Below are 25,133 nucleotides of genomic sequence, written 5' to 3'. Positions count from 1 at the left end.
GAATTGGTTATTAGTCGACTCTTGTATTTGTAGGATGACAGCCTACTTTAACAAGACTGGGTGGCCGGAAAAAGGTCCCAAGAGTGAAGAAGACAGAAAGGAATTTATAGCTTCACTTCATAAGCGAAAGACAGAGTTGTTCATGGCCCTTATTGAGAAGAAATTGTTACCTCTTCGACCAGGCGTTGCAAAGTTAGTGCCTTCCTCCCGCAAATCTGTTCACTTTTAGTACTTTATGCCCGTGTTTGACTGGCTATGCATGTTTTTCTTGTATTTCAAACTTAACATGAGTTAAGTCCTAGCTTGCAAAATTATCATTTTTCTTATTCTTTTTTGATAATGTCACAACAGTAGTTTCTAGCAGAACAAATGCTTTAATACGTTTGACATATCTGTTTAAATTCTCCTTGGATGTGTTGGGGTCAGGGTTATGAATACAAACCGAGAACTATAATCTTGCAAGAACTTTTTACTTTTAGCATTCTACTTCAATATCTAATTTAATAATATTATAAAAAATTCAATGGTTGTACTGCCGAATTTTACAGGCTGATTGATCAGGCTCTCGGAAAAGGAGTAAAAGTTGCTGTCTGCAGCACTTCCAATGAGAAGGCGGTATGCACAACCAGGTTCTTACAATTGTATTGCTCGTATGATTGGTTCCATGCGGACCAGGTTTTGCAGTGGATATTAAATCTGCATTTCTGCCATCCAAACTTTTAAGTATCATAGGTCTGAGTTTCATTTCTTTAAGAAACATAACTCTTGCATAATGTGTGTTAGTGCAAGAAGATTCATCTGTGTTAGCTTTTTCACTCTCATAAACTTTCTTGTGTTTGAACTTCATGATTTGGATGAAGTGTTAAATCTAATTACTTAGCTTATATAAATTTATTGGCAAATTACACGATACTAATTCAAGGATGCATTGTGAATTTTGGTCGCCAAACTAAAAATCCTTATTTCAGGTCTCCGCGATAGTTTCTTTTCTGCTGGGGGCTGAACGAGCAGAAAAGATCAAGATATTTGCAGGAGATGTTGTTCCACGCAAAAAGCCTGATCCGGTACACTTTATATATCCCTTGGTTTAGTAGCGATACCATGGATTTTGGTTTTATGCAATTGAAGCTACAAATTCATCTTTATGGCCCCTATTTATATAGCCTTTCAGTCAGTGTAGAAATGCAACTGTTGTTGTGAAGTTGCAATTATTGAAATCTCACCTCTATTATTACTCATTTGATTTTGTCTAAATTTTTTCTGCTTGTGAAAACTCTGGGTCTGATGCGCTGATGCTTGCTATAATGTCATTTATTCTTCCTAACAGGCCATTTATACATTAGCAGCCAACACTCTGGGTGTTGATCCTTCAAGGTACCACAGAATATGTTTCATGTCAATATAGACAAAAAGTCAGGTTTCTCTCAAGATATATAGTTATATACCCAGTGACTTTGGGATGGATCAGTTCTTGTAGCTACAATCAATTTCATAATTCTTTTTCAAGGCTTCTCTGGTAGATGCTCTAATTCTTAAATGGACAGAGGAATTTATGCATGTTCTTGCCATATGCTAGTTTCCTACATTTTGCATTCATTAAGCAAGTTAAAAAGTTCTAATTTGTTAAGAATATGCTTTGATTTTCATCTCTGCAGCTGTGTAGTGGTGGAGGACAGTGCAATAGGTCTTGCAGCTGCCAAAGCTGCTGGAATGAAGTGTATAGTAACAAAGAGCGGGTAAGTTCCTTTCCTTCCGTGTAAGCAGAATTCTTGAGCTTTTTACTTCCACTGAGATTTTTACAAGGTAACAGTCCGGTACTTAATTAAAGATACAAAAGCTTCTTTCTTGTTGCCTTTTCCCATGCGTTGTGATTTTGGATACTAGAGGACATCACCTAACCTTAGTTCAATTGAGCAATTAGCTGATGCTTTTTTCATGCTTGAATGATTTCCTTGTAACTATATCCGATCTCCTTGAAGAGCTAAGAGAAGATCTTTTAAGCCATCCATGAGTGTGGTCTAGAGTCTCCACCTAGAAGCTCTTGAGATTCTTACTGCTACATTCCAGCTCTTAAGTCATATCACCATCCCATGCATGTTTTCTTCTCCACGTCCCCAGTTCTTATATAATTATCAATAGTCACAATAAAAGTAGACTGTGCTTCAAGTACATGCTGTCTTCAAGTCAATAAGTACTTGGATTGGGATACAATATGCAGCATTTGTATTCATCCATATCTAACACAATATGTTAACCTGATCACTCACTCTTAGCAAGCTCAGAGCGGCAATGCATGCTGCGTTTCGGTGCATTGTGTTCATTTCTGTTTTCTTTTCTTATTCTTTTCAGAAAAAACTACTCAACTTCTTGCAGCCTTGTCAACTTTGGGTTTGAGAACATAGTTCTTTCTTCTTCCCACATCTATAACCAACAACTGATAATTCGATCTCATGGGTTAACATGTTACTGTAATCCTACATTTGTTAATATATGGAACTAATATTTTGGAAAATCTTAACATTCTGATTGCAGTTACACAGCTGACGAGGACTTCTTAAATGCCGACGCGGTCTTTGATTGCATTGGGGATCCTCCAGAGGAGTGTTTCGACTTGGCCTTCTGTGGAAGTCTTCTTGAAAAGCAGTATGTCAGCTAGCTCATATTATTTTCATAATCACCATTCCTCGTATATATTTTTTTAATCTGTAATAAACTTTATCCATGATTAATTAAGACCTTTTATGCCTCAATGCTGATTAAATCTTGAACATTGAAATGAAACAGAACAGGAGCCAAACGCTATGCTATCTTATGTCTATAGATATCTCCAAGCAATCTTATCTCTCTCTCTCTTTTTCTTTCCTTTTTTGATTAACGTGGGTGTCCGGGTCAGCTTGCGTGCACCTCGACTAATCCTGCAGGTTTTGAAGTTAACGACCATATAAGTTTTTAGTGGTCATCATATTAACAACCAGCTCTAATATAAGACTACAGAGGAAGCAAACTCTTTGATTCCAAACTTTTATCACTAGGCCACCTGCTAGATGGTTGAGCAATCTTATCTCTTCTTATGACAGGAAGTGTCCTCACCAAGAAAAGTAGTGAGATTTATGGATTCTCTTTCTGTTGCACAACGGAGGGGGTGTTTGAATGACAATTCAATTACTTCCACACCTAAATAGCTTAACACAAATAATCACCATAGGAATTATGAAAATAGATGCCAATTATATTGGGAGCATAATTTTTGTTTTAAAAAAATTTAAACTAACGATAACTTAGGATTGAATTAGTTCTTGATATAATATTAGAATTTATTAACTAAAATGATTACGAATTTAAATTTTATTAATTTTTTTATTCGAGAAAGTGTGTTGAATTATTCTTTTACGGCAAAAATGTTGGAAGGGCTTGTAGAAACCCAGCTGATGATTAATAACATATAATATATGTATTAGTAAATAATAATTTACAGGTCTCTGATCAATGATGATGACTGTCACACCAAAGTCTAAGCTAATATGTGAAGAGGCTTGGAGTGCATTTGAAATTAAATTTGACTGAAGGATCACTTCGATGGGTGGCGGCGGGTTACCTCTATCTTATCACATATGTCATGCATGTTTACTCTCATTTGTGCCCGGCCCATTTTTAACTAGATATATAAAAATTAACCTTATATATATATATGAATAAAAAAAAAATTCAATTCCATATCCAAAATATTTTATTTAGGAAAATGGTTATTTTATCCTAATAAATACAGATTCTTGCAAAATTGTTAAGGGGGCATCCACTTATATTCTAAATTATGCAAAGATAAGTATTGTTCTACTCATTTTTGGGTTACTCATGGTGGTAATACCGAAGTCTAATTAAATTCAAATTTCAAGATGCTTAACAAGAAGTCACTTTATGGAAAATAGTTTACATGGAAAAGTTGTTTTCGATAATAACACTTCTTGGACAGGAGTCTCAACCATTTTTTTATATATTTTTTCTAAATTTAATGAATTTTAACAAAAAAAAAAATCAATAATTTTAATATTTTAAGATTAAGTTCAAACAAAAAATAAACAGTTTTGCTTACCGGATATGAGGAATCTGAAAAAAAAATTGAATCAAAGATGCTAACAAATTAAGTATTGGAATGATTGATTTTGTGATGAAATGTTAATTTGTGATAAAATAGAGTAGAGAGTTATATTGTTTGTTGTAAAGCTGATGGAGGAAGAAGAAGAAGAAGAAATGAGTGAGGGAGGGGAGGCGTTTCTCGTCAAATTATAAATTAAATATTACTAATGTATTTACATACAGATTTCATCGGTGAGCTAATTTTAATGGTAATTTTGTTTAAATAAATAACACATCATTAAAACTTTTGGTTTTTTTATTTTTTTATTTTTTCACTGTAATTCTCTCGGTATATACCGAGAAAATATTTTCATCGGTGTGTACTGATTGATGGATACAATGAGAGATTATTATGTTGGTAAAGTTCATCGCAATCTATCGATGAAATTTTTATGTCAGGATTTTTGTTTGTAGTGGTTTAATATATATTTATAATTCTAGTTGTCTTCTATTTGTCTCTAGATATAAAATCATTTTTAATGTCTATATATATATATATATATATTAAATCTTTCATCTAAAATAACCAAAAAGCCCTTATGTGAATAATCCAAACTCAAACGAATTTATATATATAAGAAAAAATAAACATAGAACAGAGAGAATTTTTACACCATGGGACGCTTCCTTTTATTTTTCAGAACTAATTTTTTAAACAATCTTTAGATTTTGTCAAATCATATGAAAATATTTATAAGAGTATAGAATGAAGAATGATTTGGAAAATAATAAGTTAATAGCAACTAGATATATAAAAAAAGCTTAAATATAAGGATAAATTGAACTATTTCTCTATATTTTACCATTAAACATCAAATCTGTTTCTTTTAGAAACTGTTTAATTTGATTGCTACGCAGCAGCATTTATGATTTCCATGGCGGAGTTGTTAAAAAACAAATCCTCGAAAAGAGCTATAAATGATTTACACTTGTCCAAAATTCGATTACAATTGTAGGACCCCGGCATTAAACATTCACTTCGCTAGCTACAATATCCTTACAGCTAGCATGAGCAAAAATAAGCTTCGTTCTCATCCATCCCACCGGATACTTGCTACGGTGACAGAGACCTAAATTGGTCCCGATGTTGCTTCCGGCAACAAACAGTCAATTCTGTCCGGCTGTCACCGTCTTTTCCTTCAATATTTGCTTGTAATTGTCTCACAAGGCTCTACTGTTTGTCTCATATCAAGCGCAAGATGATGAAAAGGGATCACAAGTTCATGTTTTTTTCCTCCTCGGCTGGTGTGTCCCTAAACTATGCATGCCGGCCCCTACAACCTCCCCTGGCTCCACCCCTCGGTTGTATATATACAAATTTATGTTTTAATTATCGAGTAGGTAATGCAGTAGTAATAAATTAAAATCAAGAATTTTATATTTTATATGATCTCAAGTTTAAGTTCTATAATTGCTAATATAATAATCACTAGAAGTTTATATGTTCGTTAATTTCAAGATTCATAAAATTAGTTGAGATATACGTAAGCAGGTCCAAATATTCATATTAATAATAATAATAAAAAAAATACCTTTTATATTAGAATCGAGTTCCCATAAAACTTACACATAATAATGAATATACATAATAATAATTTCTAATCCAGAAATATATATATATATATTCTTACACTTGTAATCAATAGATATGGGATATTGGGCTCACATGTATATCCAGCATTTTCTATATTTATCCTGGCCTGTCGCCTGTCTATCGAATTTATTTGGTTCGGTGAAAGCGTTAAATATTGTTCCAAATTTCACAATTAATGTTTCGAACACTAACGGAAATATTGATCATATATGGCACGCACGGGGGTTGTCCTTCTAGGTGGCTCTATCACTACCCTACCTCAGCTTGGTTGATTGATGTCTAGCTAACATTCCACGTGTGTACGTAGAAGAACTCAATTGTTGCACCAACTCAATTCATTATGAGATTACCTACAGCACCACAGCTCCTTGGTTGTTTATACTTCATTTTTGAAAACGCGGTTGTGTTTTAAAAATTTAATTTATTTTTGTTTAAAATTATTTTTTATATTTTTAAATTATTTTGATGTGTTGATATCAAAAATAATTTTTTTAAAATAAAAAAAATATTATTTTAATATATTTCTAAATAAAAAATACTTTAAACTACAACTGCTATTATATTCTTAAACTTCCTCAAGTTTTTTTTATCCGGTTAAATCTTGTAAAGCATAGTGTCATCAACAAATGTATGAGAGATTAAATTTTGGATCCACCACTCTACAATTTGAACTAATGGGGTGTTTGTCCGAATGCTCTAAGGAGTTTTGTAAAATCTTGAATTTTTTTGAAATTAATTTTTAATATTTTTAGATCGTTTTAATATGGTAATATTAAAAATAAATTTTAAAAAATAAAAAAAATATTATTTTAATATATTTTTAAATAAAAAACACTTTAAAAAATAATATTTTTCACTTTCTCATCGCCTAGTCTTTTTGTATGTGTATATGTGTGTGTATCATCTAATTGTAATACTTTTGTCTTTATTTATCTACTAATTAATTAATATAATATACTTGCATGTGAAATCATAATGTCTTATAAAGAAAATTACAACGAATATATTCAACCACAAATAAATGTTTCTTAAAAGAAAGACACAATTGACAACAAGAATACAAAAATCAAGAAAAAAAAAACAAATCTTTAAATATTTCTCCTTTTGTTTTTCCTAAAGACCACCTCAGTATCAAGCCCAAACCCGTCAACCTTCCGAACCTCCACCAACTTGGAGTCCTTGAACAGCTCAACCAATGGCCCCACACTATACAAATCATTAGCTGAATATTTATCAGCCCGTCTTGATAACGCCACGTGTACAACACAAACTCCACCAGGCTTCAACGTCCGCTCGATCTCCCCAACAAATTTCCACGGATACAAGGCATGATCAAACACATTAGAGAACTCAAAATCGAAAGTGTCGTTCATGAAAGGCTGTGCATGGAAATCTCCTTTCACTACAAGTGGCGGGTAAGGTACCAAGTCAATGCCGATCGAGTCGTTCACGCCTATACTTTTTAGAGCCGACACTTCTTGCCCCACACGAGCACCGATCGATAATGCCTTTGAATTGTTAAGCAAGAGGTTTCTTCGCTTTAAAGACTCAAAAAACTGGGCAAACACGCGGACTTTACGCTCCCAATCCCGTGTTGTCCATATCTGCCTGAGTTTAGGGTTTAAGGTTTTGTTGAGTTGTCGCTGAATGTATTCATCGTAAGAAGAATACCCCGGCCGGATACGAAGGCCACCACCGCTCTTTGAGGAGATGGTGTTTGGTTGTTGTGGGGTGGTAGTTTTGCGGTGGTGGGGAGTTTGTAAGGCAATGAAGATGAGGACCGTAAGAGAGAGCAAGAGGGAGAGAAGGAAGGGTTTGATAATGAAAGGTAGTTTTGGAATGGTGGTGTTCATATCTCACACATATAAATATTTACTAGGGTTTTGCAGCTTTATTGGCCTCCTGTGGCTGTGGGAGAGGGGGAGAGAGGGGTGAGGTTTTGAGTTCTTGATGGTGTTTTTGTATGAGGGAGGTTTCTCGATGATTGTGATAAGTTTCAGGATGTGTTGTGATGCGAGACGTTTGGCTTTTGTTTGGACTGCAAATTGTGGAAGATATATACCTGAGGCTAGCTGTTGGCTGTCTTACTCGTGGCTTCACTAACATATTAGAGAACAAAAGAAAAATCCAGATGCATTATATAAAATAAAGTTGATAATAATATTATAATATTATATAAAAAAGTTGATAGAAAAGTATAAAAAGATTGCTTAATTCACGGTATTTTCGGTTCGCCAGTCGCAATTCGTGAAAAAAGAAGTTCAAAATTCCTTGCTTCCATCAATCCTTCTTTTTTTATAATAATTTAGTAATATCATTTCTATATTAAAGTGCGCAACAACTTGTGCTATCCTTTTGAAGTTTTTTGAATTTTAATTTATTTATTTTATATTTGAATTGTTTTAATGAATTGGTGTTAAAAATAATTTTTATTGTATTTTTATATAAAAAATATTTTAAAAATAAATTTTATTACAATCTCAAACACCATCAAGATATAATTCGATTGTTCTACGTAAAATAGCATAATTGAAAAGAAAAATTATTAAAATTGTACCTAGAACATTCACAATTTACAAAAAACAGTGAATTAAATTACGTTGTGATATTTCGAAGAAGTTTACAAATTAATTTTTGACAATTGTGAGAATTAGAAAAAATCATAAATATATACATGGGTGGGTGGGGGTGGCTACAGTTATAATGTGGTTGCGCCACCTGCAGCAAGATGGAATAAAAAAGTTGCGGTGGCTGAAAACGACATATGTCCTCAACAAAAGGGGGAAGTTTCACAACCGATTTGGAGCCCACAGTCACAAGGGATGTGGAATGTCCCTGTGTAAAGGAAGATTAGGCTCTCCAATATTCCTGTCAATATGAGCTCATGCCTGCTCCCCTCTTCAGAAAAATACACGGCCCCGCCCCGGTTAACTAGCAGTTCTAGAACAGAAAAAGTTTTAGCATATTTTTTAATTGAGATAAAAAAAATCTCTTCACTCAATAATTTAAATAGTTAGCTAAAATTTAAGAATATAATTTATATTATTTTTAAATATACTCTTTAAACTTAAAACTTGTATATATTCATATTACTTTGTGTTTAATTTTTTTATCAAATAAATAAAGATTGTGAGATTCGAACTCATAACCACTTGGTCATTAAGATTCTGATATCATGACAAAAAATTATCTCAACTTAATAGCTTAAATTATTAGATAAAATTTAAAGATATTATTTATATTATATTCAAATAAAAAGCAAGATATGAAAGGATTTTGTAATTTAAATGGGCCTAGCTAGTAGAACTTAATTAACCTGTTTGTTAAAAAAAAAATAGCGAGAAAGAAAACATATGTATATTGAAAGAATTAATGACTCCCATCATCATTAATGAATCCCTTAAATCTTATGATTGAGATTTTTGAAAAATTGATTTCATAAGAAAAAAGTCTTCTTGGTAAGAATCTTAACTATTTAATTTTTTAAAGTATTATATAGGTCTTCAACGGCAAAACAAGGATAGTCTCCCCCCTCCCATCATTGAATAACTAGGAAAAATAGCAATCACTAGCTAGATGGTCATGCTCCGCCGCAGGGAAGGCTACTTTTTTAAGGTAAGTTGAGGGGTGGCACCGATAGACGTCGCGACTGTCATGGTTCTCTACTTCTAAACATCATGTGAATAGTCCAATGAAGCAAATATTTCATGGGATAATGAAGTCTTCGACTAGCTAGACAGAGAAGAGAATGGGTCATAATTGGACCCATGGTATTTTTGTGATCTGCTGCAACTAAGATTGTTGTATGAAGATACTCATGATCAGTAACTCCCCGGTATGGAATGGTCTCTTCTACTGCTATAGCACTACAACAATTAACAGTTTTTCTGTGTAAGATTATCATTTCATCGGTGAAAATTTTAATGAATAATTTACCGACGGATTTTCATCGGTAATTCTTTTTTTATTGCCAATTCTATTGGTAAAAAAAATTAAAAATCGATGGTTTTACAGACGGAAAATGAACGCAAAAATAAATTACCCGCTGGAATTATGCCGACGAAATTATTCCGTCGGTGATAATAGCATATGCAGTAAATTTTTTCTAACTCTCTAAAATATACCGATGCATTGAGTCCGTCAGTATACCATTCGGTAATATACCGACAGAGTAATTCTGTCAGTGATAGTGGCATATGCTGCAATTGTTTTTCCAACCATCTAGAATATACCGAAAAATTGAGGCTGTCGGTATTTTCATCGATGATTTAAACGACAATGTTATTACTCGAGCGGCCTCAATGTTTATGAACCTAAAAATCAATAAAATTAATGAAATATTAGTTGTTCATAAATTGTTAAACACAAACCAACTCAAATCAAAACAAACTTCAAAACAAACTTACATTAAAAGGTCGTCCTTCCAATGTGCCTCGTACTTGTGGGAGAAATGACCCCGATATAAAGGGACACCGCCTCTACGTTGTGGAACCACGTTGGAAGAGGCAGCGTCAGGAGTCGATGCTGGTGCCTCTTCTTGGTCAACACCTAATGACACATCATCATCGCTGCTAGAAGAACTAGTTGCGATCATGTGCTCATGATGTGTAGTTGATTTTGTTCTATATATCTACAAAAATTTGATGTATAATTACATAATCAAATTTGATTTTTTAAAAAAACATTTGGCAACATCTCTCCTATACTACAGACTACCCAAAATTTTTAAACTTGCAAATATTCAAAATATATGCTACAAACCACTTGATTTTATTTTATTTCTACCCTAAATTTTAGATTATTCAATTTCATCTTATTTTCAACGTGATAATATATGTTTCTAATCATAAAATAAAATAAAAATCCTATATATAAGCTAACATCTATAAAAATTTAACAATAAAATAGAGAAAAAAATAAAATTTATTCCTATATATTCAATTAACATTTATACTACAAATTTAATAGTAACAATTAAAATTCAACAAAATAATCAAACATTAAAGCAATCTATAAAATAAAATTGGGATAAAACAATCATTATTGCAATAAAAACAATAAAATAGGCAACAAATTAATACAAAAACAATTATAGACTTTAGGAATGAAAAATGCTTACCTTAATGGTGTGTTTACCTTTAGACTATCTACATACAATACAAAAGAACAAAAAAATATTGTTAATAAACCGGAAAAAAAAACAAAAAATAAGAAGTCATTAAGTAAATCGAATCACAATACATACTTTTTAAACTTTGAAGATGAAGATAGAACTAGAGATTGAGAGTAAAAAAACAGAGAGAATTCAAAGTTTGTGAACGAGAGAAAAAATGAACTGAAAGCGGTTTCGCTGAACTTTATACAACGTTTTTTCCAACGGAATCACCGACGGACTATTAAATATTATTATCATTAATTATTTCATCGGTGATTCCCTTAATATATCCAACAGCATTCAAAGGGGATATGTGATGCACTCATGAAAATCAATTATTTATTTAGAGATATATGCTTAAACAAGTTGCAGACACATCACATTGAGAGGCTTGAAATGAATATCGTTGAGACTATGCAATCTTGAGATGATATTCTCTTCATTTTTTTTGACTCAATGGAGGATCTACCTATACATTTACTGTATGAGGCAAAAGTTGAAGGCCCAATTGAGTATAGATGAATATATCCATTCGAGATGTTAGATATTACAGATGAAATGTAATTATTAATGTATTTTCATTGTTTTTCTTAATTGAAAATATTTATTTAATTCCATGCAGGTACTTGTTCAATCGTAAGAAAAAAGTTAAGAACAAAACGCATGTTAAGGCTTCGATATTTGAGGCTTATATTGTTAAGGAGATCTCAACATTTATCCCGTACTATTTCAAGCCTCATTTGAGAACAAGAATCAACCGCGTTCCACGACATGATGGTGGTGGTAAAGTGCTTTCGAGTGAGAATTTGTTAATATTCTCCAATTCTGAACGATCCACACCTAAAAATGTTGTAAGGGGAAGATATTTGTAAAAAAAAATATAACTAAAATGACACACAAGTATATTGCGCTATTTTTTATTAAATATAAAAAAATATTAGAGAATATTTTAAACTTTTTGATATAATAGTCATGTTAGAACAAAGTGATATAAATCTAACAACAATCTAATCAGATCTAATAGCAGTTTAATTGAATCGGTTCGATTATCTAATATCTATACATATGTTTTATAATGAATTAAATATGAATAATAATAGTTTTGAGTTTGGATTCAAATATAAATAATGTCAAAATCCTATCCTTAAGAACTCATTATCACCCATGTTGGGTGTGTTTATTTGAATTTAACTTTGATTTTTTTATTTAGTTTAATCAAGTTCATTAAAAAATTTAGAATAAAGTAGAATTAATTTATCATTATTATCTATGATTTTTTTTTAATATCAATTTTTTCAAATAAAATCATTTCAATATATTATTGGTTACCTTTTTTCCGGAAAGGATTTGATTTGAAGTTTAAGTGTGTTTTGTTGCCCTTTATGAAATAATTTTCACTTTTAACCCTAAAACACTTTTTTAATTTTATTTAAAATATTAAACAGAAATTATAATTTATCATACAGCTTTAGCCTCCTTAACTGTTAATTATGATTCTCAGAAAGAGGTTTAGATGACCTCCTTGTGCTAATTAGCATTGAGCTTTCGATTTCTAAATACAAGATTTACAATAATGGTAATATAAGAAATGTTATACATTCAAAGATTATTATGAAAGGTCGGTCCTTTAAGCAGACCCAAATAGTAATAAAAAGGACATTACTTGAATGGTTATTATTATGATATTATAACTAACACACACACACACACACACACACACAAACACATATATATATATATATATATATAAAAGATAGAATATAAAAGTGAATTAAAGTTCGTAAAAAAAATTATAATAATAATTCTTGGCTTTTGGGAAATAAAAGAAATTAATCCGGAGTACTCAACCATATCAGATTGCATGCATAGCTACGTCACAGGAAACAGCATGCTCTTTGGATGCGCCTAAAGCTATGTCAGGAAACAAAACAAAGGGGCCAACTTTATACACACTGGCTGGGATCTCACGAGAATCTCCATCAGATGAGCACAAAAAAGGGGAAACATCGGAAGGAATCCAAAACATCCCGCATCTACCTATCCATCCCCACTTCTGAGCACCATAAGAGACCATTACACAGTTCAGAGAGATGTATAGAGGCAACAGCATGCATGAGAATGAGAAATGGACATACGCTTTTCTTCTCAAGTAGCCGCCACCGCTTTTGAGGAGCCGTCTCCAACAGATGACCCAAAAGATGCTAGCAGCCACCCCTTCTTCTGAGCATACTCCACATAGAAATTAAATTTCTCCTCTGCATTCGGGATGTCGAGAGCCAGATCATCCATCCCATCCTTGATACGGGTGAAGCCTTTGGTCATCTGATTGATTGTGATCAGGCCTTCATTGAAACAAACTTGAAGCAGATCCAGCATCCTGTCATTCTTCTTCTCCATTGCCATGACCAATGCCTTCTTCACCACCTCGTGGTTAAAGAAGGGCATTCCAAGGTCACGAATACATTGGCAGGCTTCTCCCAGAACACCCCCGCTCTCATACTCCTCCAGTAGCTTCAATATCTTATCCTTTGCATCTTCCACAGCCCAGCCAGTCCCACCTCCCCAGCACCTCAAGAGCCTCTCACCAGCATGACGGGCAGCAATAAGTGATCGAGCCATGCGCACTGTCTCGCTTCCACTGCAATTTGGTTGCAACTTGCTGCCTATCTCCTCTAGATTCAAAGGGACCAAGACGTCATCAATTACAGCCCTGGCAAGAAAGAGTGCAAGCTCATTTGAAGCATCCAGAATGTCCAGCGCTGTATCTTCTGCAGATTCAAGAAGCATGATGAAACCATTAACTATATCTTCAGTTGAAAATATCTCAATGTGAAGAGCTGAAAGCAGCACAGATGCCATTTCCTTCTCCCTATTCTTCCTGTCCATGGCCAGGGTGATGAGCTTTTTCAGGAAAATCGGGTTAAACTCAGGCATTCCAAGATCTTCAAGACTTCGAATCAATTCAGGGATGTCATCTGAGAGAAAATACTCATGAATTATTGTCACAACCTCTTCCTTAAACCGCTTTACTTTCCCATCTTCAGCTTGTGCCTGTCCATCTTCACCTGAAGATTTCATGAACGAAGCATCAAGCCATCCTTCAGAGATAGCCTTGGGGACGAGGGATTGAAACAAGGATTTTGCAGATGGAATGTCAAGAGCAAGGTCATCAAGGCTCTCTTTCAATCGAGCAAAGCCCTTTGCCATTTGACTGGAACTTACCAGGCCTTCTTCAGAAGCTTCCTTCAACAGCTTCAATATAAGTGGTTCTGCAGTTCGGATCTCCATGGCAAGAACCAAAGCCCTCTTAACAACCTCATGATGAAAGAATGAAACTCCTAACTCCCTTATGCACCTGCAGGCTTCAACAGCATCTCCACTCTCCACATATTCCCTCAACAGATCAGTGATTTTTTTCTTCACTTCCTCAACAGTGATGTGGGTGCTTCCACCCCACCTCCTCTCCACAAGTTCTGCATGGTGTGGAGCTGAAAGATAGTTCTTTTCAGTAGTTTGCAGAACTTGAAATCCCTTTGAGGATTCTGGTAGGGCCTTCTTTGCTCTGGTGAGGAAAGCGGGAGGAAGGATATCATCGACCACAGCACGAGCTACAAACAAAGCAAGGATGTCAACTGCATCCAGTATGTCAACTGCAAGATCATCAGCGGACTCTAGAAGTATGACAAATCCATCCCTAATCTGGGATGGGCTGATGACATCAGCATACAGTGCAGAAAGCAGAACTGAAGCCATTTCCTTCTCCTTATCATGCCTGTCCATGGCCATGGAAACAAGTCGCTTGATAAAGTACAGATGATAATTGCTAGACCCAAGCTCTCTGAGGTCAGATGCAGCCACTTCCACATCACCAGTACTAAAGTACTCCTCTATTATTGAAACAACAGCCTTCTTATAGTCATCTAAAGGATCTGAGATGGTTGCCCCAACAAGCTGATACGGCTCCTGTCAATAATAGGACAGAAGGGAGAAATCTACAAGTCATGATACGAGCATTTACCCAAACAGTTCAGAGGAGAAAAGCAAGCAATAAAGAACAAAAATAGGAGCACTACAAGACTAAGAGACCGGCATATATACATTTACCCAAGAGCATCGACAAACACAAAAAGATATATTCAAAAAGTTTGGGATGAATAAATCACATTGCAGGAACAGCACTTACCTCTCCACTATCATAGTTAGGATCATTTCGATCAATATGGGATTCAACATCAGTGTCAAGCAGTTTCCCCCATGTTCCCTTGCCGCCGCCGCCATCTGAAATGATCGAAAAGAGGACAAACACTAATCAGCATGAAGAAAACCAGAACTTTTTCTTATAAAAAATAGTGTCAATAAAACTAATAATTCTTTCTTTATTGGCCATGCTTGAAGGACTTTGTAAACAAACTGATCTAATATGCACTAATTTGTTCTCTCTTCATTGGATTGATTATTTAGTGCCAACTAATGATTAGCATGTAAAAATGGTGTGGACTCGCTGTTCAAGGAGCTTTATAATCAAGTTCATTATAGTGCACCAAATTGAGACACAAAAACGCGAAGAGCATTTTTTCTGTGTTCTGAATCAAAGGAGCCATTGGTCTTCTACAGGCCAGGCTCCCCTCAAACCAAAAAAATCCCAGTCATTCAGTATGAAGATACAAGACCGGTATATATCATCAAATTAGTAGTATTTGATATTCTTCAATTCCTTCAATCAGCATCATCAACATGCAACTAAACATTAGACTACATTAGATTAAATTTGGATGGCATTCAACCATTGAACCGGGTATTATGGCCCCTAAATTCCCTTTAAAATTTATACACAGGTCACTCTATCTGTGAAGGTTATATCGTATCATCAGAATAAATATTTCACAAACTATGCTGATCAGAGTAGGCAATGAGGACAAGTTGATTAATGTATAAGCATTTAATAACTTTAATCTTACAACTATCATGCACTAAGAAGAAAATGAAAATCCCCGCAGCCATACATTATGCTTATTATCATCAATAATATCCAGAGTTTCTTGGGCTCATATACACAGTCAGTTATCGCCGCTTTCAGCAGATAATAGATGCAAAAAAATCTTATCGCAGATGTAAAGATAATATATCTTCTAAATGTAGATAAACGGCCTCCACAAGACACATATTAAAAAGTTAAATCATAAAGGAAAAGTTCACAAGTAACAGACTCATCCTTTAACATTCTAATAAATATTCTCTCTTCAGTAAAGTGTCATAGACCCACAAGCTTAAACTATGCGATAACAATTATTAAGTTCAGTACAGTACGCTGCAAGGAGTCGTTTCACACATTCTAAAAAACAAGCACATTGTTTGTAGGTTTTCAATCAATTTCCATATTATCACCCAGTTATCCCATTTCACTACTATTGATCTTTCCTTCTTTCCAAACATATTTGATCTGAAATCTATAAAGTTAATTAAGCCATGCTCTAGCCTCCATCCAATACATCTATTTTCAATCCCCCAAATAAATTTAAGATACTCATCCCAAAATACAATGGCACAATTGCACTAGATCATCAGAATGACCATATGAATGTAAGCAAGATAAAAAGCTAAATCGATTCAAATTTTATATTGATATTCAAAACAAAGGAAGCTATACATCCATTAAGCATATATCAAGTAAGCTATTACTCACAAGTCATCATACAAATTATAACCACTCCATTTGCAACCCACCTTTCTTAACACGCACATGCTTCCCCGAGTGTGATCTCCTGACATGCCTCACCGCAATCCCAGCAGTACCGGATTTCCCCGCAGCAGGAACTTTTAAGTGATGGTCAGAGAACAATGGGGATGGGAACAAACCCTTGGGAGACGAAGACAACAAATTATCTGCATTTTGACTCGCTGTTTTCAACATTTCCCTCTGCTCATCCGTCAGAAACCCCTCACTCGTCGCCATTTTTACACTTGTCCAATTCTATACAATCCTCAAATCTAAACTGCAAATTAAATAAAAATAAATAAATACATAAGGTAAACATTCTTAGTTTCTAAATAACATAAAATGAGTGAATAAAAGATATTTCATGAAATATAAAAAGAAACAGAAACTGAAGGGAAAAAAAAAATTCAAAATGCTCACTCTCTTTCACTTTCCCTCCTTGTCTCAGTAACCAAACACCCACTCAAAGAAAACAACAACCGACAGTATCACTATCAGAGAGAGAAAGGATTGAACGTCACTTGAAGAGAGAAAAGATTAAATCTAAGAAACGGAGCCCGTAGCCGAACCCGATACTTCTGTGCTTGGCCCGGATCTCGAGCCAAGACAGACAGGAGAAGCAACCGGATCTCCAAATCGGAGCACCTCCGATTCGGATCCAAAAGAAGAATAAAAATAGCAAGATTATTGAATTGAATAGAAGGATAAAACCCTAGATGAGATGGAACGAAACGAAGGTCCGATACGAGTGGATCCTGGATTGAAGTAGTAAGTTACAGTAAGGTATTCTCTTGTCTCAATCTCTAGTTAAGGAGACGAGTGAAGGGTGGGAAGGAAATGGATGAGAACGGTGGAGAGAGGAAGTGTACGGTATTTATATGGAGGCTACGATTACGGTTACACGTCACCGGGGGTTTTTGGGTATATTACCGCTTGAGTATCCACGTGGCGTTAGGTCTACAGACTGTTCCGTCATTTGTGTCCACTCGGCAGGGTTGGAACACCTTTAGGGTTTTTCCCGGCTACTTCAATTACTAAACTACCCTTTGTAGTTATTCTATTCCCTTACTCTTTCCCTTTTCTCTCTCGCGTGGAAATGGAAAGAACAAATAATATCAAGGGGAGGGAGGGGATGGAGGGATAAGGCTCTTACAGGGCGAGGGAAGAACAAGGGATGCGTGAAGAGGAGATATTTGTATGGTTTTTTTTTTTTTTTGCCACAAGCAACGTGTTACGCTTTATCTTTTTTTCTTGATTTCACTTGATTTAAAGAAACATTCCTGAAATTGATAATGTTTTAAATGAAAGAAGAAGGAATGCTTTTACATATTTAAACAAGGGCGGCAAAACCAACGAGGATGAAAGGGAGAGCGGTCGGCAAGTAAGGTCAGGTCCATTGACAGGTAGAAGAAAATAATGAAAAGATTCTTAGATTTTATACATGCGAAGTCAGGGGAAGGAAGGTTTGAAGGATTATGTGTCTTTTCATGGCTGATTGGTGGGCTTTGGAGATTGAGCCGTTGAAGGTAGCCATTGAATTTAGTCTCGTAAGCACTTGGAAAATATGGGGCAGGCTGCGTGTTCGTAAGGAAAATGCAAGAAATAATGAGTTTTAACCAAAAATGTGAGCTTCCATTTTTTTTTCCATGTGTTTGTGCGAGTGTTAATGAGCTTAGAGGGTTTTTTTTTTAATTACTTGATGACTCGTGAACCTTTATATACTTAAATACCTTTATAGGTGAGTTAATTAGCTTAAAGCTTGTTGTTCTTTTTTTATTACTTGGTGATTTATATATCTTTATATTCATATTCGTATGAATCACATAAATCTGCTTGTTGTTTTGTAATAATGTGAAATAACTATTCTAATTACATAGGATCATATTATCATTGTGAATAATTACATCACTAACATATGAAGTTGGATATTTAAGTACATGTTATATTGAGTTCAAACAATGTTACATTGAGTTCGAACAATGTGAATGGTAAGCTTACACAAGTCTTAACTGAACCCACCAAGATAGGTGCGGGTTCAAGTTTGAGCTAGAACCTATCACTATTGAGTTTGTTGATTTCAATTTGGAAGCCCACCATATTATATATCAACTTAAACCATAAAATTTGTTTGATATAGATTAGTAATAGTACCATAATTAAACTAAAGAGTAATGATTTTCTTAATAGAAAAAAAAGAAAAGATTTTTTTCCAAAGAAAGGTGGAGGCAAGTGAAAAATAAGACTAGTGTTTTTGACATTATGATAACGATTATTTTTTAAATAACCTTTCATGCTAAAATGCATATCAATAATGTTTTTTTATTTTTTAAAAATTATTTTTAACATCAACACATCAAAATAATCCAAAACGTATAAACTATATTAAATTTTAACAAAAAAAAAATTAATTTTTTTAAAAACACCGCTGTTTAGGAAATCAGTGGTCAAGAGGCTAAAAGATTTCGCTGCACACTCGAAACTGAAATCTCAACACTTGAGAAATTTGCCTGTGGCTTATATCAACCCCAACTAAATATAACACTCTGCATGTCAAGCAAATTGCTAAAAGATTTCACTTTCTACATAAAGGGGTTGAGCCTTTGGAGTATCAGATTGTTTGTCATCTATGTTTCCTACTACTACACCATGCTGGGCCTCTGCGGCAGGAGAAGATTATAGAACTTGTCATGTAAAAAGAAATTCCTTCCCTTGCTATCAACAGCCTTTTTCCATCCACACCATCCACCATTTACAATTTTCTTGTGATCATCATTGCCAGTATAGTGCGGATCAAGTATTAGAAATGCACAATCTCCACTCACTTCATTGTAATCAACTCCTAGAAGGGTGTATGCAAGAACACCACCACCTACATTTACGTACAACATAGTAAGAGACTAGTATTTTGGTTATTCAGTTTCTATATTTTTCCTTTCTTGTGGAACACTATACAACACCATGCAGAAAAGCGTTCCATCTTAGCATGATCGATCTTTTCATAGAGAGAAGATGCATTCGGTAGAAAAATAATTGGGAGAAACCATGTCTATATATTTTATCCACTTACCAATCATGATAGGTGTTCCTTGATTCTCAAAGTGCAAGGCCAGCTCTCGACATTTTTCAGGAAGCTCAGCTCCGGATCTAACATTTATGATCTTGCAACTTACCTGTTAAACACAGCAAATCATCCTGTCAAAACCCAAAGGCCGAAATTTGGCATTTCAAAAGATTCTGAGCACACTTGCAACAGTATATACAAATGCCAACTGAAAACCCCCAATATCAGTTATAAAGGTTAGTTTTCAAGTTGGATGGCATGCATACGTACGCCCAGAAGTTTATCTAAAACAAAGCTCAACTCAATAGCACCAATCCATTCACGTGATCCAATAAAAGAAGGATCTTTATCTCCGATCTCCACAAGTGCTTGTTGTATTTCCCTAAAACAAATGCTGGTTTATCAGAATGAATCACATATTGAAACCATACTTTTTTTATCAAGTACAACTATTAGGCCAACCGAAGCACATGGTAAAGGTAATCTTAAAAACTCCAAAATGTTCCTGGTATTCATACCTATGAGAAGGAACATCAATGGATGTGTAGTGTTGGAGTCTGAACCATGAAATGATAGTCTGCAGAGAGCGATAAGCACAGCCCCAGCCCTATCAAGTACATGATGAACATGATACAGTTAGGAAGAATGTGCAAAAGATGATTAATATATATGCCAGGAATTTCCCTAACAATGCAGTAAATGAACACCAAAACATAGAGACTCCAGAATTCCATAAAAAGTCAACAAATCACAACCGATCCAACACAAGATCAAGAAATAAATATATAAAAGCCTTGAGATGCTCTTGTTCCACATTAGCAGCATTAAAATTGTTGTAGTTTGTGGCTCATAAACAGATGCCGAAGTGAAGCGAGGCAGTATAGTAAAGGGGTATTAGAAAAAATTATTAATGCTCCTTGAATGGTTAGGATTCCTTGGACGGTTTAAGATCTACTATAAATACATACTTTGTAACCCTATTTCGACAGTGAAAAAATAAAAGCTCCTAGCTCCTGTGAATGTAGGTACATTGTCGAGCCCCATTAAATCTTGTGTTTTTTCTGGTTTCTCTTCTATTGCAATATTCATCAATAATTGTTGTAGTTTTTTCACAACAAGAAGCATACTATCAGGAATAGTGACTGTTATCATTTACCCAATATACCAATGTTTCCACACGACCAACTCAGGTGCCCCTGTATATACCTCAACTATTAAATAATAGGATGAATGTTCAAAACAAAAATCTACCAGAGAAAGAAAGTTTCATTACTGAATCATCAAAGCCATCTTGAAGATAGTGATGGTATTCATAAGAACCTTGAACCAGAGAGACAACGCCTCCTGAGACTGCATAAAAAGTACGAATTCAGTATGAATAGGGTTGAGGAACTGCTGGACAACAGAAAAATAAACAGCAGCAGCACTGACCCCCACTACTTGGAATCCCGATATGTACATCTTTGAGCAAAGAAGGCCCTGATGTTATCACAGAAATATGTTAAGGTTAGTACATAAAAGACAGAATAAGTGAGAAATAGGAAAGGAAAACATGAGAGGTAGATGCCCACTGCAAACCATGCAGAATGTTTCCTATTTGAAACTAAACGGTTACCTTTTCGTTTAGAGCTGTTTCCTGAACCATCCTTCATCATAGAGAAATCAAGAGCATTAGCAATTCTTAGAAGCGGACGATCAAAAGGTAGTCCCAGCCTCGTGTGTAAGGATCTTCTGACTTCAACTGCACAAAAAGCAAGTTCAAGTGACTTGAGAGAACACAGGATTCACATGAGATTATAACCAGTAAACTAAGAGTAGACCAAGCTACAATATAGAATCTGCCCTGGCTCATCTTTGAAGTTATTCACTTGCTAAAAATGCACCATGAAAAACACACCAAGAAATTACTCGTGTGATAGATGTGCTGACATGTATGAGAGCTTCATATGAACTGATATTGCTGCATAAGCTGGCTAAAAGGCAAGCTTCACATACTAATCCAAGTGTTTAAAACAAAAGAGTATTATCAACTGCCTATGTAATGAAGTCAATCAATATGGTTTCAGATTCTGTATGTGCTACTTCAAAACCACTAAAAGGAAGGAGGGATCAATTTTGGTTGATAGCGACCTCTGCAACCACTAAAAGACATGACAAATCTTTTTTTTTCTGGAAGGTCAATTCTCTCAAGACAGCAGAAAGTTTGGTTTTGCCACTACTTAGTGCTTACCTTGTTTCAATTCTGTCTCCCCATAATTGAGTTCATAGATAACTGTAATAGGATGCAACAGCCCAGGTGGATTAAAGTGATATGAACATAGCTGCAAAGAAAAATAAGACTTCCTGCTTAATTGGAGAAAAAAGAACATGATAGGCGACGGTAATTTTTGCATCAGTAACAAGAATCTTTGGAATTAGTGGGCGATAAATGCAACAATGATAAGGACATTCTGCTCAGGTCAATTATAGAGACAAAAGCACATGGATATTATGGTGCTCTGTCTTAATGGTCTTTTAGAAATTTACTGTTTTAGAAGCATATTTTACTTCAAGCCTATTTGTTTTTGTGTTTTAAAAGCACTTTTAAAAAAATTTCATTTTTTTTTTGTTTTTTTGTTTTCAGATCATTTTGATATCAAAAATAAATTTTAAAAAATAAAAAAAATATTATTTCAATGGATTTCCAAGCGAAAAACACTTAAAAAAACAACCACTACCACAATACCAAACGGACTCGAATCAAAACCCTGTTTTTTGAACTCAATGTAACTTGTACTTAGTTTTACGAAGGTTGGAAGCTATACATGACATCTATGACTTTATTGCAAAATTCTGAAACCTATGCAATCGAAAGCTAATTCTTTACCACCACTAACTACTCTATGGGTACCTCTCTCCCTTGCTCTGCTAAAACTCAACAATTATATAGCTTGGTTATTTTACATCAGCTTGCACATAACACAAGTGTATGGTTTGTTTTTTCAGATGCATTGACAATGTCTCACCTGTGGGTGTTGAACTAAGAGTTTGGGCAAGACTGCCTTTTTCATTGAATCGAACTGGTCAACTAAAGCAGGGATGATCAACTTTGAAATTGCAGACATCAGCAGAAGATCCTTTGCCACATAGCAGAGCACTTCCAGCTCAAAATTCACAAAAAAAAGTCTGGCTTCTTCCAAAGCTGAAATCACAAAGTCAAATTTGCATTACAGTGAGTTAAGACATGAAACCACTGTGAAATTACGACTATAACTATTGTCATCCAAATACACTGAACATAAACAAAAAAGTGTTTAAGATTGAAGCTGATACCTGGAAAATATTCTGCAAGGGGTGCTGAAGATTTAGGGGACTTTCCTGAACTATTGAACAGAACGCTCACTTGGATTACATCTGCATTCTAAGCAGAAAAACATACATTAAGAAAAAAAGGAAAAAAGAAAAAGAAAAAAAGAATGCTGGTCATTTGTGATAATTCATGACGAATGCAATGTCAGATCAGACAAACTGCCTAAGAAATCAAAAGTATTCAAGAACCCCCTTTATCTCCAACATGAAAATCATGCCATGAGAAACAGCTAAAATGCTATTTCTTTACCTCTACAGAAATCAATCCCGGGGAAGATTTGCTTTTCAAACAAAAGTGTGCGCATGTCAATTTTTTTGCATCGGAATCTTGAGCAGCTTTGTCATCCACAAGCTTGATATTTGTGAGATCTGTGTTAAAATCCAAGTCTACACCACGGATAATGACAGGTTGAGGTACACTTGATATGTCTTTGCTTAATCTTTCTACCACGTAGGTTGCCAATGGGTCTTTGAAACTGCTAGCAACCGCTTCAGCTGCACGCAAGTACATCTTTTCTGCATCTGAGATACAACAATAGGACCCTTTAAATGAGTATTACTGAAAGTGTCCGATTTATAACATCATATACACATTTGAGAAGAAACTAAGAGCACAAATTCCAATAACTAGGACATGGTTTGAGAAAGAAACAACTCAATTCACCCAGCTCACAAAGCGTTCAACTCTAACTGCCTGAAGCCACCCCAAGGGTTATATGATCCTCTAAACCCCTACCATTTGTGTGCCTTTGCACTTGCCACCTTAACCGAAAATATTTTCAGCATCAGCTAGAATTAAAACACTCTTCGTCAATGATGCATATTTGGTCCTTATTGCACCTCTTAAGTGGATAACTTTCTCTTAATCGGTGTCCTTTTCAAATCTCTCATATCTCCATTCCTCCATGTCCACACAATCACATTGACTTTGAGCTCCTTAAGTAGGTTCCAACTTCCATATCAAACTCTCCATTAATCTTGTTTCTAATACCATTTTTAAGATCTAAACTAACTAGAGATACCAAAAGTAATTAACATAACACTAACTTTCAACACCCAATAAATTCCCCATATCTGAATTTTTACTTCCAAATTTAAAAGCACAATAACAATGATGATGATGACGACGACGACGACTAGTTAAGACTCACCAGCCTCGTTCTTCACCGGAAAATAAACCGGCATTTTAATAGGTAGATTACATCGAAACAAACAGCCTCTCTCCCAAACAAAATTCTCCTGATTCTCTTCATAAACAACACTATCAACGGCCGTTACATTTCCATTTCTCTCCACAAAAAACTTAACATCACCACCACTCAAACCCGCAACCGCACCAATCAATTCTCGATTCTCCAAATTCTCTCCTCCACCACCAATTACAAACTCTCTCAATTTCCTGGCCCAACCAATCGCCTCGCGAGCATTCTTCTCACCATCATCAGAACTCGAACCTCCAGCAACTAACGCTCCGATTACGTCAAATCCTTTTATCAACAGCGTCCGCAAGTCGTCTGCGAAAAAAAAATGGTTAAATAAAAAGGAAATCAGACAGTGTTGAGAAAATTGTGAAATTTAATAGATGGAGAGAGAGAACCTGATTCTTTGATGAAGTCTGGAGAGGAAGAGGAGGAGGAGGTGTGGATGGATTTTAAGGTGGAAATGATAGTGAAAGGAGGGAAAAATGGAGATCCGATAAGCCATTGGAGACCCGGTTCATTTTTTATTAGTATTAGTCTAGGGCACAATATTTTTATTGTATCCTCATCGGTTACCTTCTCCGTTGCTTTCATTTCTTCTATCTCTGCTCAACTCAAAAATGCTTCAAGCTCATGCTTTGCTGTGCTGTGTATATAATTCACAGGGAGGCAGTCTGTTAAATTTGGTTATTGTGTTTTGGGCCTTTAAGATGGGCTATATAAGGTTTATAGACTGGCCCAAGCTCTCTAATATTATTCGATTGGATAAGAATTTGATTTTGATAACTTTGAGACCATGGATCAAAAATTAAACAAAATAATTAAAATATTTCATCTTAATATATTTTTCAAATAAAAATTTATTTTAAAAATATTTACCATAATTTCAAATACATGATACAAAATAATTTTAAAAGTATATTTTT

The 25,133-nt window shown here is 34.8% G+C and overlaps 4 protein-coding genes across 6 annotated transcripts; 1 reads left to right on the top strand and 3 right to left on the bottom strand.

Annotated features, from left to right (window-relative positions):
- Window positions 1–6: 6 nt before the first annotated feature.
- LOC133675299 (CBBY-like protein) lies at window positions 7–2,750 on the top strand. Its single transcript, XM_062096637.1, has 6 exons — window positions 7–192; window positions 549–615; window positions 969–1,064; window positions 1,328–1,374; window positions 1,656–1,736; window positions 2,533–2,750. The coding sequence occupies exons 1-6, from the start codon at window positions 35–37 to the stop codon at window positions 2,654–2,656; spliced, it is 573 nt and encodes a 190-aa protein (XP_061952621.1). The 5' UTR covers window positions 7–34; the 3' UTR covers window positions 2,657–2,750.
- A 3,936-nt stretch (window positions 2,751–6,686) lies between these two features.
- Window positions 6,687–7,814, bottom strand: LOC133675436 (uncharacterized). Its single transcript, XM_062096805.1, has one exon. It carries the CDS (start codon window positions 7,579–7,581, stop codon window positions 6,817–6,819), a length of 765 nt encoding a protein of 254 aa, XP_061952789.1. The 5' UTR covers window positions 7,582–7,814; the 3' UTR covers window positions 6,687–6,816.
- A 4,830-nt stretch (window positions 7,815–12,644) lies between these two features.
- LOC133675342 (MA3 DOMAIN-CONTAINING TRANSLATION REGULATORY FACTOR 1) lies at window positions 12,645–17,715 on the bottom strand. 2 transcript variants are annotated; one of them, XM_062096695.1, is made up of 4 exons: window positions 17,530–17,715; window positions 16,608–16,876; window positions 15,067–15,161; window positions 12,645–14,846 (listed from the first exon to the last, which is right to left on the bottom strand). In XM_062096695.1, exons 2-4 carry the CDS (start codon window positions 16,834–16,836, stop codon window positions 13,029–13,031), a joined length of 2,142 nt encoding a protein of 713 aa, XP_061952679.1. In that variant the 5' UTR covers window positions 16,837–16,876; window positions 17,530–17,715; the 3' UTR covers window positions 12,645–13,028. The 2 variants fall into 2 exon arrangements, with proteins under 2 accessions (XP_061952679.1, XP_061952678.1); XM_062096694.1 differs by lacking the exon at window positions 17,530–17,715 and adding an exon at window positions 17,020–17,464.
- A 1,243-nt stretch (window positions 17,716–18,958) lies between these two features.
- Window positions 18,959–24,857, bottom strand: LOC133676204 (probable Ufm1-specific protease). 2 transcript variants are annotated; one of them, XR_009835555.1, is made up of 14 exons: window positions 24,606–24,857; window positions 24,160–24,522; window positions 23,259–23,530; window positions 22,973–23,060; window positions 22,666–22,841; window positions 21,891–21,981; window positions 21,276–21,401; window positions 21,092–21,139; window positions 20,934–21,010; window positions 20,179–20,267; window positions 19,931–20,042; window positions 19,667–19,769; window positions 19,174–19,468; window positions 18,959–19,063 (listed from the first exon to the last, which is right to left on the bottom strand). XR_009835555.1 is itself a non-coding variant. In XM_062097821.1 (13 exons), exons 1-13 carry the CDS (start codon window positions 24,799–24,801, stop codon window positions 19,239–19,241), a joined length of 1,971 nt encoding a protein of 656 aa, XP_061953805.1. In that variant the 5' UTR covers window positions 24,802–24,857; the 3' UTR covers window positions 19,094–19,238. The 2 variants fall into 2 exon arrangements, 1 of the variants encoding a protein (XP_061953805.1); XM_062097821.1 differs by lacking the exon at window positions 18,959–19,063 and having other exon boundaries at window positions 19,094–19,468.
- Between the last annotated feature and the right edge of the window lie 276 nt (window positions 24,858–25,133).

This window comes from Populus nigra, chromosome 16 (genome assembly GCF_951802175.1).
Source record: "Populus nigra chromosome 16, ddPopNigr1.1, whole genome shotgun sequence".
Taxonomy (NCBI): Eukaryota; Viridiplantae; Streptophyta; class Magnoliopsida; order Malpighiales; family Salicaceae; genus Populus; species Populus nigra.
The sequence above is the reverse complement of the archived record's forward strand: the minus strand, read 5'-3'. Positions and strand labels throughout refer to the sequence as shown.

Coding starts and splice junctions, on each gene's coding strand:
- LOC133675436 (XM_062096805.1), bottom strand. CDS start 7,581: ATGAACACCACCATTCCAAAACTACCTTTCATTATCAAACCCTTCCTT.
- LOC133675299 (XM_062096637.1), top strand. CDS start 35: ATGACAGCCTACTTTAACAAGACTGGGTGGCCGGAAAAAGGTCCCAAG. Junction 1,375..1,655: donor CTGGGTGTTGATCCTTCAAG/GTACCACAGAAT, acceptor TCATCTCTGCAG/CTGTGTAGTGGTGGAGGACA. Junction 1,737..2,532: donor TGTATAGTAACAAAGAGCGG/GTAAGTTCCTTT, acceptor TTCTGATTGCAG/TTACACAGCTGACGAGGACT.
- LOC133675342 (XM_062096695.1), bottom strand. CDS start 16,836: ATGGCGACGAGTGAGGGGTTTCTGACGGATGAGCAGAGGGAAATGTTG. Junction 15,162..16,607: donor GCATGTGCGTGTTAAGAAAG/GTGGGTTGCAAA, acceptor CGATCATTTCAG/ATGGCGGCGGCGGCAAGGGA. Junction 14,847..15,066: donor CTAACTATGATAGTGGAGAG/GTAAGTGCTGTT, acceptor TATTATTGACAG/GAGCCGTATCAGCTTGTTGG.
- LOC133676204 (XM_062097821.1), bottom strand. CDS start 24,801: ATGAAAGCAACGGAGAAGGTAACCGATGAGGATACAATAAAAATATTG. Junction 21,402..21,890: donor GGAGACAGAATTGAAACAAG/GTAAGCACTAAG, acceptor CTTTTTGTGCAG/TTGAAGTCAGAAGATCCTTA. Junction 19,770..19,930: donor TTTTAGATAAACTTCTGGGC/GTACGTATGCAT, acceptor TGTGTTTAACAG/GTAAGTTGCAAGATCATAAA.